Raw genomic sequence first — 12,382 nt, forward strand, 5'->3', positions numbered from 1 at the left:
AGAGGTCATGCCACTGCACTCCAGCCTGGGTGACAGCGTGAGACCCCCACCCCAAAAAAAAAAAAAAAAAGAAACTAGAAAAGAATCCCCCAAAGCCAGATTAGAAGAAAGAAAATATTAAAGATAACACAAACTAATAAATTTAAAAGCATACACAGAGAAACTTAGGTCAAAAGTTAATTCTTTGAAGATTAATCAATTCATTAAGGAAAACAGAAAAATTATTGATATTCCAAATGAAAAGGAGGATGTCGCTGCTGATCTTATATTGATAAGAGGAAGTTTTGAACATTATGCCAATAACTTTGAAAACATAGATGAAATTGGAAAATTCCTGAAAGAACACAGCATACCAAAACTCATAGAAGAAATAACATTGGAATAGTGTAATATTAATTGAATAAATAAAAAGTATTAAAGAGACCTGTAAGATTGTTGTATCAGTTCGAACCCTGAGAGTGCGCCAACAGAAAACACGAGGCGATGTGGAGCAACATGCTGTTTTAATGAGCGCCTGGGTGCAGGAGGGCTGAGGCCTAAAATGGTGTCAGCCCCAAGTGAGGACAGGGCAAAGGTTTTATGGTCTCCTGTAAACAGGAAGTGTCCTAGTCTGATGAAACTGCTACGTTGTACCCGGATATCCTCTTTCTCGATCTTCAGGGGTACGTGTCTTCCGGCCAGGGTAGGTGTCTTCTGGCAGGCTCTCTTCCTGCTTCTGCTATCTTGCTGATGCCCGCTGCTGACACAAGTGGCCTTGCGCCTTGGGACTGGGCCTGAGAAGGGAGGAGCTCCTTAAGCTTTCAGGTCCCAGGGAGAATCTTACATTCCTATTTGGCTATAGAAAAGGGAAAAGGGATGACTTTCTCAATAACTACTTCAGGCATGACATAGGGGTGGCATGGGCACCTTAGAAAAAGAAAAATTTAATTTTGGGGGTATTCTTGAGAGATGGGTTTGTATCTATTGTGTCGTAGTAGCAGGAGCATCGTCTGGATTGTCTGGTGCTTAACTGTAGTTTCAACAAGAGTTTTAATGGCTTTTATTATCAGTGGGATAACACAAGGGAGAAACAGGAGGAGCCCAGTGATGAAGATTATTGTCCCAACCAGCATTTTAAATTCTCCTAAATTAGAGAACCACCCTCCTAGAAGGTTTGTTGGGCCCCATCCCTTCCAGGTTTGGACTGGTACATGGGCTACTTTTCTGATGTTTGAAGCGATTTCTAGAACCATTTTTTTGTTATCATCTATGTTAAGACAGCAATTAGAGATATTAAACTTACCACAGACTCCACCCTCTTCTGCTAATAAGTAGTCTAGTGCTAGCCTGTTTTGATAAATTTTCATGAGGTTGCACGAGCATATCCAGGGCTGAGGCGGTTTGATTAGTGATTAGTTCTAGAACAGCCTGTAGTCTAATTATTCTATTTAGCATATATATAGGAGTGCGATAACCCCAAGAACCATCCTCAGCCCAAGTGGCAGGACCGTACAATTTGATGATTCATTGAGGAGGCCATTTGTTCCCTTGCCATCTTTGGCTTCCTCCTACCTTTAAGGATCGTTTTTCTTTGTTTAGGTTATTATATACATGGACTCCGAGGGTGTCGCCTGCTGTTAATGTTTTAGAGGAGAGAGTAGCCTTGGGGGTGAGCTTGACCCTGATGCGATGGATCCAGTGGGGGTGTCCTTGGACTCTCACTGTAGTTGGCATGCTGAGTATCACAGTGTAGGGGACTGTCCACTTAGGTTGTAGCTTTTGGTGAGGGCAGGGTTGGCAGATAAACACATCTGTGCCTGCAAAACAGTTATGTTGAGAAGACAAGGAGGTGTCAACAGGGAGGGGCATGGCCTTATTTGCTGCTTCACGAATGAAAGACTGTGTCTGGATTAAGGAGGGGAAGTAATTCCCGAGTGGCTTAGAGTTTGGTAAGGGTGGAGGCCCCAAGGCAAAAGTTAAGCCGTACACGATTTCAAAGGGACTCTAAAAAGGTGGTGGTTTTGGTGTTGCGCGGTCTCATGAGGGCGAAAGGGAGATTTTTCGTCCACAACTGGCAGGTTTCTAGAGCCAGCTTGCTGAGTTGGGCTTTAAGGACAGAGTTAATTTTTTCAACTTCGCCTGAAGACTGAGGCCTGTAGGGTGTATGGAGAATCTACTTTATTCTTAAGGATGTAGAGACGCCTTGGGTAATTTGGCTGATGAAGGCAGGCCCATTATTGGACTGGATGGATGTTGGGAGCCTGAAACAGGGAATTATATGCATGATGAGTTTGTGTGATGACATTTGCACCTTCTGAAGTTGTTGGGAATGCTTCTACTTACCCAAGGAAAGTACAGGAAAGAGTAGAAGATAGTGGAGCCGTTTTATCGGGTGGCATGTGAGTGAAGTCTACTTGCCAACCTTTCCTGGGTACCTGACCCCGGGCTTGGTGGGTAGGAAAAGGTGGCGGCCGGAGGGACCCCTGGGGTGACACTGCGTGGCAGATAGAGCAGGACTGGGTAATCTCTCAACACGGCTGGAAAGGTGAGGACAAGTGAGAATAGGGCAGAGAAATTGCAAGACAGGTTTGTAACCAACATGGAAATCATTGTGGAGGCTTTGAAGTTGAGGAAGATTTTGAGAGTGAGGAAGAACAGAGCATCCTTCCTTGACATACCATGGTCCTTGCTTTTGCAGGTTGGGGGCTCGGAAGTCCTCCTTTTCTTCTCAGGAGTAAAGAAACTGGCCTTGCATGGGTTGTGGGGCTACTTGTTTCGCTACCTGATCTGCTAGCACATTTCCCGCCAATATAGGATTGTCTGGGGCTTGGTGGCCCCTGCAATGAATGATGGCAACTTTCTGTGGGAGCCTGGCAGCTTGAAGGAGCTTGCTGATGAAAGAGCCATTTATGACAGGAGTGTTTTTTGCAGTTAGGAAACCCTGTTCTTTTCAGATGGACGCGTGTGAGTGCACTATGTGGAATGCATAACGAGAATTTGAATATATGTTGATCTGTTGTCTGGTTGCTAGAGTGAGAGCTTGAGTGAGGGTGATGAGTTCAGCTTTTTGGGAGGTGGTTCCTCGGGGGAGCAGATGTGTGTTGGGGGGTGACACTATAGCATAGCCAGCATGCCAGCATCCTGGATGTAGGAAGGAGCTGCCATTTAGAAACCAAGTACATCTGGAAGGAGTTGGTCTGTTAGGTTTGGAAAAGGTATAAGAAAGGTTTGAACAGTGTTCACACAGAAGTGTGTAGGGTCTCGGGTGGTTGTAGCTTGAGGTAAGAGCGTGGCCGGGTTTAGAAAGGAGCTGGTTACCACGGAGATTTGGGGAGTTTTTATGAATACAGCATACAGTTGGAGGAGCTGTAGGGTAGAGATGAGACTTAGTACACTGTGGTAAGCTAGCATGTCTTTGATGTTATGGGTTGAATAAACTGTTAGGTTGGCATGAAGAGACAGTTTTAGGCTTTTAAGGGTGAGGATAGCAGCTGCTGCCAATGCTCAGAGGCAGGCAGGCCATCTGAGAACTGTGGCTTCAAGCTGTTTAGAGAGGTAGGCAACAACCTGGAGGGTGGGTCCCTTAGACTGGGTTAGAACACATAATGCAACTCCACGCCACTTGTCGGTATAGAGGGAGAAAAGTTTGGTGAGGTCTGGGAGAGTGAGGACGGGGGCTGAGGTGAGAGCCTTCTGGAGTAGACGGAAAGATTGGGTAATAGGCTGTGCAGGTTTTAAAGGCTCATGGTGAGGGCCTTTAGCAGCTTGGTATAACAGTTTGGCAAGTAGAGTGAAGGAGGGAACCCAGAGCCTAAAATATCCCGCTAGTCCTAGAAAAGAGAAAATTTCTTGCTTAGTTCGCGGAGGTGGGAAGGACTGGAGGAGGGATATGCGGTGCGTTGTGAGCTTTCGGGTTTGCGGGGTAAGAGCTAGGCCTAGATAGGTGACTGAGAGGGTGCATATGTGTGCTTTCTTAGGGGAGACCTGATACCCCTGTTCTGCCAAGAAGTTTAAAAGAGAGATGGTATGGGCATTGCAGTCTCTTTGAGAGAGGCTACATAGGAGCAGATTATTAACATATTGAAGGAGAGTGGTTGGTTTTAGGGATAAGGTAAAGAGGTCTCAAGCAAGGGCCTGTCCAGAAAGGTGGGGGCGGTCTCTAAAACCTTGAGGTAGTATGCACCAGGTGAGCTTACGTGAAAGGTGGGTGTCTGGGTTTTCCCACATAAAGGCAAAGAGGTTTTGGGAATCAGGGTGTAAAGGAATTGTGAAAAAAAAAGCATCCTTTAGGTTTAGAACAGAAAAATGGGTGGTATTGGAGGGAACTGTGGAGAGTAAAGTATATGGGTCAGGAACTACTGGACATACTGGGAGTACAGCTTGGTTAATGAGCCTGAGATCCTGGACTAATTGATAAGTTCCATCTGGCTTTTTAACAGGTAGAATTGGTGTGTGAAAGGGAAATTTGTTGGGTGGAGTAGGTGACTGTTGAGGAGGCCAGAAATGATAGGCTTTAGGCCTACGAGAGTTGCTTGGGGGATGTGATGCTGCTTCTGTGATAGGAACTGGGTGGTCTTTTTAAAGGTAATGTGGAGGGGGGTGTGGTGTTTTGCAACTGAGGGTCTGGAAGTATCCTAAACAGCGGGGTTAACTATGGATGGGGGATAAGGAAAAGTTGCATGTTTTAAGGTGGGAGGTTGGAAGAGTAGAAGAAAATTAGAAGCCCTGAAGGGGTCTGGGTTGCTGCGTTGGGTACTGTGGGGAATGTGGAAATGGATAGTGTGGAGTTTTGAAAGGATGTCTCTGCCTAGGAGCGGAGTTGGGCATGAGGGCAGGACTCAGAAAGAGTGAGTGAAGGAAAAGGTGTGCAGGGAACAGAAAAGTGGAGGAGTGGCTTGGGGTTTGGAGACTTATCCATCAATTCCCACAACAGAGACTTGGGAAGACTAGATGAGTTCTGAAAAATTAGGTAAAGCAGAGTAGGTTGTCCGATATTAATTAAAAAAAAAAAACTATACTGGCCTACCTGCCACCATCAGATGAAGCGATGGTAGTTGCCGGGGCGTCCGTTCCAGGACACCATCAGTCTTCAGTAGCAAGGCCAATGAGATTCGAGTAGGAGGTTTTGGCCGGCTTAAGAAGGGGCAGTCCTTGCGGGGGCCACTTGCAGTCCAACTTCCTGCGGGGTCCTTCACAGAGGGGACACGGCCTGGTGGGCTTACCTGGGTTTGGGCATTATCTGGACTAGTGGCCTTCATTGCCACACTTGAAACAGGCAGGTGGAGGTGGATTGCTAGGAGGCTTCCTTGTGGAGCTGCGGCCCTGTGGGCCTGCAGGGCCCCGATGGTGGAAGCAAGCATTTGAAACTCTGCCTGTTTTTGCCTTTTACTTTCCTCATTATGATTGTTAAAGACTTTGAAGGCTAAATTAAGAAGGTCTTGTTCTGGGGTGTGAGGGCCATCATCAAGCTTCTGAAACTTGTACCGAATATCAGGCGTGGACTGGGAGATGAACCGAAGGTTTAAGATAGTAGTTCTTTCTGGGCTTGCTGGGTCTAGGTTGGTATATTTTCTCATGGCTTCAGTTGAACCAGAGAGAAAAAGGGCTGGGTTTTTGTTAGGACCTTGCGTGATTTCTGAAAGTTTTTTATAGTTTACCAGTTTATGGGCACCCTTTTTGAGTCCTGCAAGGAGACACACAATCATGTGGTCTCGATGGCGGTGTCCAGAGGTCCTGTTTTGATAATCCCAGTGGGGTCCTGGTTGGGGACTGCCTCTGTGCCAGTAGGCTGGGCAGGAGCTTGGTGATGAATTGTATTAGCATGTGACGGAGCTAGGGTCCAGATACGGTCTTGGCCTTCTGGGGTGAGGGTGGAAGAGAGGATAATGTAGAGGTCATGCCAGGTTAGTTCATAAGACTCGGTGAGGTACTGAAACTCTCTAATGTAAGAGGTAGGGTCTTCTGGAAATGAACTGAGTCTTTTGTTAATTTGAGAGAGATCAGTGAGGGAGAAGGGAACATGAACTCTAACAACACTTTTAGTTCCTGCTACTTCCTGAAGTGGGCATTCTAGCACCTGCACTGAAGTAAGGGTGAGGCATGGGCCAAAGATGGCACCCAAGCGAGTATGGGCAGGAGAGAAGGAAGAAGCCAGAAGTAGTTCCTGCTGAGGGTTTGAAGGGGAAAGAGGGGATGAGTTAACAGGCAGTGGAGGATAGATAGGGGCATAAGGCGTTGGGATGGGTTTACAAGCCTCAGGAGAGGGTGGTGGGGGAGGAGAATGGGTACAGGCAATTCTAGAATTGTCCTGAGGAGGGGACGGTGTAGGAAAAGAAGTGGATACTGCTGACTGAGAAGATGGCAGCTAGGAAGAGGGCTGCTGAAAGATGGCGGTTGAGAAGATAATGAGGGGGCTTAGGCAGTTAAAGAAGACGGTTGAGAGGAAGAGGTAGGGGCTGGGAGGGGTAGACAGCAGTCAGCTGGATTGAATGAGGAAAAAGAGGTAGGGTCAGGAGAAGAAGGGTGATGAGGGCAGCAAGAATGGAGGAGAAGGATTTGAATAGGTGAGCAAGAATTGCAGAGGTCGAGTTGTGATCTGAGTGCAAAAAGGCCTGGACATAAGGAATTTCTCCCCATTTCTCCAGTCGTTGGCAATAATTGCTTAAATCAGTTAAAATTGTAAAGTTGAATGTTTTATTTGTGGGCCATTTGGACCCATTATCCAATTCGTATTGTGGCCAGACTGAATTGCAAAAAATGACAAGGCACTTAGGGTGGATATCTTGCCTGAGGCCTAAGGTTTGCAGGTTTTTTATGAGGCAGGCTAGAGGGCTGTTTTTTGGAATGGAAGACCACGAGTTTCCCCATAATGAGGGTAGTCTTGGGAGAACAGGGAAAAGGAGACTGTCCTGGATGGCCGGAGGGATACAATAAAAGGAGTGATTGTTACTACTGCGTTTTTCACTCCTGGAACAGGATCAAATGGCTTAGAGGCATCCCCCTAAGACCAGATGATCAGCGAGTGCCTGGAACATGCCGGAGCCTTCTTGGACCAACGTTGGGTTTTCAGACTGGAGAAACCAAGGGAGGCTGTGCAGATTTTTACCTGTTAACTGGGCTCCCGGGAAAACTTACCAGTAGGTGAGATCAGTGACTGAGCTGCATGCACAGAGAGATGACTGGAGACTGAGGAGCTTCCTTTGTCTGGTTGCTGTGGCCTCCTCTCTGGGATGGAGGGGTAGGTCCATGAGGGACATGGACTGGAGCCCCTCCTGGGTTTCAGCACCAGATGTAAGGTTCTTTTATCAGTTCGAACCCTGAGAGCACACCAATAGACAGGAGGCAGTGTGGAACAACATGCTGTTTAATGAACACCTGGGTGCAGGCAGGCTGAGGCCTACAGTGGCGTCAGCCCCAAGTGGGGACAGGGCAAAGGTTTTATAGTCTCCTGTAAACAGGAAGTGTCCTAGTCTGACGTAACTGCCACATTGTACCCAGATGTCCTCTTTCTCAATCTTCAGTGGTACGTGTCTTCTGGCCAGGGTAGGTGTCTTCTGGCAGGCTCTGTTCCTGCTTCTGCTATCTTGCTGATGCCTGCTGCTGACCGAAGTGGCCTTATGCCTTGGGAGTGGGCCTGAGAAGGGAGAAGTCATTCATCTCCCTAAGCTTTCAGGCCCCATGAAGAATCTTACAAGACCCCCCCACTATGACCGCAGACACATACATTCTAAAATCTCAGGATTCATTGCTGTCTTTTCTCAAATTATTAAGTAAGAAGTAACATAAACCAAAGCTTCCAAAGAATAGAAGAGGAAATGCTTCTCAACTTTTTTCTTAATGAAGTCAGCATAATCTCAATAACTAAAACACAGCAAGGACATTTTAAAGAAAAACACATTCCAATATCACACGTGAACGTAGATGCAAAAATCCTAATCAGAATATTGGCAAATTGGATTCAGCAATATGCAAAAAGGAGAATATATGATTATCAAATGGGAATTTATTTCAGAAATGCAAGTGTGGTTTAATATTTAAAATTGAATTAATTTAATTTGCTTTACTCTCCAAAATTTAGCATCTATTCATAATGAAAACTCTTAGTAAACTAGGAATAGATGTTGGAATGTCTGCAAAAAACTTATAGCAAACATCATCTTTAATGGCGAATTATTGAAGGGTCTGCTTGAGATTACAAATAAGATAACAATATCTGCTCTCACATATTTATATTCAAAATTGTATGGGAGGTCCTATCCAGTGCAATAAGGAAGAAAAAGAAATGAAAGGCATAAGAATTGAAAAGGAGAAATAAGATGGCATTATTTGCAAATGACATTATTGTGTACATAGAAAATCCAAAAGAATTTATAAACTCCTATAATCGTGTGAATTTATTAATATATATGAATAGGTCAGTATACCAAAAATCACACTATTTCTGTATTGCAGAAATAAACATATAGGAATGAAATTTTAAAAATACCATTGATACTAGCATGAAAAAAAAATAGTCCACCTTTAAGTAATGTTGCATCAAACACTGGACAAGCAAAATATCTGCAAGGCATTTACACTGAAAACTACAAAACATTACTGAAATTTTTCTAATCTAAAAAATTGAAGGATATATATCCATGAATTGTAAAGATCTTAGTCAACTTTCCAAATTGATCTGTAGATTTATAAATTCATTACAATCCCAGTCAAAAGCTCATTTTATTTTCTTAGATGGACATTGACAACCTGATTCTAAAATTTACATTTAAATAAAAAGGGCCAAGAATGGTTAAAGCAATCTTGCAAAACAAAGCTTAAGGACTTACACTACAAGACATCAAAACTTATGAAGCTACACTTATTACAATAGAGTAGTAATGGAGCAAAGGCAAATAGAACAATGAAACAGAATAAAGAGTTTGAGGCAAAATCCACCCATTTGGTTTATGATATCTGATTTATCTGATTTATGACAAAGATGACACTGTAGTATATTGGGAATGAATTGTAGTTTCAATAAATGGTGCCAGACCAGTTAAACATGCACATGGAAAACAATCTTAATTTCTAGTTCAAGCCATATACAGAATCTCTTCAAGATGAATGATTGAACATAATATGAAGGTAAATCAAAGTTTTTAGAGGAAAATTTAGAGGACTATCTTCAATAGCTTGGAGTACGTAAAGACTTCTTAAAGAGCATAGAGGATTGGACAAATTGGATTTATAAATTTTATAAATTATAAATCCAAATTTATAATTGGATAAATTGTGTTTCCTTTGTGATTAGCAATTAAAATTGAGAACTTCTGTTTATCAAAAGTCACAATTGAGAAAGTGAAAAGGTAACACAAAGAGGGATAGAAAAGTATTATATAAAAATATTGGAGATGTATATATATATTTATATGAATATATATATATATATATTTTTTTTTTTTTCTCCAGCAAAGACTCATATCCAGAATTCATTTTACACTACCTGGGACCTAACTGTTGATTTTTAACAACCTAAGATAATTTTAATACAAATGGATAATTGAGTAAGTACATGTATATGGGAATAAATATCAGCTTCAGGTATTACTTGAAATATCATCAACTAAAAATTAATGAGATATAAAACCACAGCACTTCTAAATTATGTACAAAATATTGATATAAACAAAATATTAAAGATTTATGGTTTCAGAACTCTTCACAAAGCTTTCAAAGCATATTCCCACTTGTAAGGATGTACCAGATGCTGTACTTGATACTGAACATGCAAAGTTGAGTAATAACTCTTTTCGTGGCAATTGTGCTTCCCTACCTTTTGAAAACCATGACACAGTAGAAAATAATATGTGTTATGTCCAACTATGGTAAAAAGAGGTAGTTGCTTATAGCTAGAAATTCTGGTCCAAGGCTCTAGCCAACATAGATATTGTCCAGGTTACTCCATTTTATGAGTTGAGATTAGTATCTGTCCAGATTTGTAATCCATTCGTGCCTTAAGAAATCCATCACCAGCCTTTCTTCTTTTGTTCTAGCTTTTCTTTTACAAAAGATCCGGTGAACATCTCATGTTCCCGGCGGGAGAACTGGTGCTTCCTCTAGATGCCATTGGATCTGAGGTAGGTACATGAGCTAGATTTCTTATGTTCTTCTTCAATCTGGGTCTCTTGGTGCATCTAGACTATTCACAACTTGTTGCATGGAAGCCATAATTGGTGTCTTGTTAGTCTGCTTCCTGCCTCCACTTCTGTTTTCTGTTCTTTCTCCATGTGGTATGCATTTTCCTCATCCAGAGGGACACATGATTTCCAGTATATGAAGTGCAGTATAATTTGGCTTAGAAATAGCTGAAATAAAAATTTTCATTTGCAATGGGAATATGGCTGAAGTAAAGTGATAGGTAAGCATTTCATAAAGTGGTATATAAGCGTAGAATTTATGCTTATTTTAAAATTATTATAATTTTTATCCTAATTCTGTGTATAACTTTCTTAGTTCTTTACAGTTGATGAATGCAAATTCTCTATACAAGTCTCAGAAAACTCTCTGACTTATACAAAATGTGACTTATGTCTAGTTTACAAACATGTTTTATTTAAACTTATTTATAAAATGTTGAACATATAATTAATTGATGGGTTTACTGTGATACCTAGCTAGATACCAAGTCAAGGGATGATTTAGAAGATTATCATAATATATTCACACATGAAAGTTTAATTGATTAATTATAATATCCTTTTATCTAGCATAAATATTTAGAGAGAACAATGGTCTATGATCACAGCATTAATTCTTACTAGGATTAGATTATAGTTGGACAATGTAATTACATAAATGCTCAAACTGAGGTAACAGGAACAGCCAGAACAAGATTCCCTAGGCTGGTTTACAGTCATCTGATTGCTACTGGTGGTGGGAATCTTAGAGATGATGAGTGATGAGCTTTGCATAGGAATGTTAGCAAGCGTTAGCCAAGCAGAATGTTGTTTAATGAGGCGAGGCCATAGGAATTGGTAAAGGCTATGACCCCCATAATAAAACTTTATGAGGCTACAATTTCCTAATTATTAACAGTCAGAAATGAATTAACAACCCCCAATCATTAAAGACAAAATGATCCAATTGTTATTCTCCAACTTCTTATAATGAGACAATTCTGTAACCAAATATTTCAGTATATGATTTTGGGATTCCTAAGTAAAGAAAGAAATTTTTACTAAAATTAGTAAGTAAGTTGCCTGTAATATGTTGTTCATTAATAGACTGGTAAGAAGGTAATGAACAAAGTGTATTACAAAATGGGTAAAAGCATTCTTAATGTGTAATGATTTTTGAGGCAATTGGAAGAGAGAGTTTAAAGACAATTTATGTAAGTATTTCTAATTATCAGTATAAATTCTATAAATTCTGTAGTTTTCTTCAAACCACTTACACACATTTCTTGGTAAAATTATTTCAAAGTATTTTGGATTTTTGTGTAGATATTAAGAATTATTAACCTCTAGTAATTAATAGTATATATGAATGTAAAAGTTTTATCTTGTATTTAGCCACATTACTAATCAATTTTGTCAGTTTTCCAATTGATTCTTTGGCCTTTTCTGAATAAGCAGTCTAAGATTGTAATTAGCAATATTGTTAATATTGTATCACTGTTAAGTATCAATAATATTTACAATGTCTTTACAAATGACTTGTTCATATTGGGATCCAAATGAAATCCACATATTTCATTTGGTGGATATGTTTCCTGTAATCTATAGCAGCCTTCTCCTATATTGTCATGACATTTATTTATGGATAAATTTGATCATTAGCCCTGTAAAAGTTCCCACAATTTGTATTTGGCTCATGACGTTTTAAAATGTTTCTCCATCTCCTCTATTTCCTGTAAATCAGTAGTTAGGTCCAAGATCATGAATGAATTCAGGTCTAAAATTTTTTTGACAGGTATTCTTCATAGGTGATACCGTATGCTTTCAATTGTATCATGCTAAGAGTGTGGTAATGTCTGATTGTTACACTTTTATTAGTGTGAAAATGGGTCAGTGATTTCACATGATGTCAGACTGATTCATTCATTAAAAAAATTAGATCAACCTTTTTTTAAATTATACTTTAAGTTCTAGGGTACAAGTGCACAACGTGCAGGTTTGTTACATATGTATACATGTGCCATGTTGGTGTGCTGCACCCATTAACTTGTCATTTACATTAGGTGTATCTCCTAATGCTATCCCTACCCCCTCCCCTCACGCCACAACACGCCCCAGTGTGTGATGTTCCCCTTCCTGTGTCCACGTGTTCTCATTGTTCAATTCCCACCTATGAGTGAGAACATACAGTGTTTGGTTTTTTGTCCTTGTGATAGTTTGCTGAGAATGATGGTTTCCAGCTTCATCCA

At 41.2% G+C, this 12,382-nt stretch overlaps 1 protein-coding gene across 1 annotated transcript; it reads right to left on the minus strand.

Annotated features, from left to right (window-relative positions):
• Positions 1 to 2,066: 2,066 nt before the first annotated feature.
• LOC131383550 (uncharacterized) lies at positions 2,067 to 6,757 on the minus strand. Its single transcript, XM_058439622.1, has one exon. It carries the CDS (start codon positions 5,682 to 5,684, stop codon positions 4,992 to 4,994), a length of 693 nt encoding a protein of 230 aa, XP_058295605.1. The 5' UTR covers positions 5,685 to 6,757; the 3' UTR covers positions 2,067 to 4,991.
• Positions 6,758 to 12,382: the final 5,625 nt, after the last annotated feature.

Source organism: Hylobates moloch, unplaced genomic scaffold (genome assembly GCF_009828535.3).
Source record: "Hylobates moloch isolate HMO894 unplaced genomic scaffold, HMol_V3 SCAFFOLD_5, whole genome shotgun sequence".
Taxonomy (NCBI): Eukaryota; Metazoa; Chordata; class Mammalia; order Primates; family Hylobatidae; genus Hylobates; species Hylobates moloch.

What these genes read in the sequence shown, in the direction of transcription:
- LOC131383550 (XM_058439622.1), bottom strand. Translation starts at nt 5,684, where the DNA reads ATGATTGTGTGTCTCCTTGCAGGACTCAAAAAGGGTGCCCATAAACTG.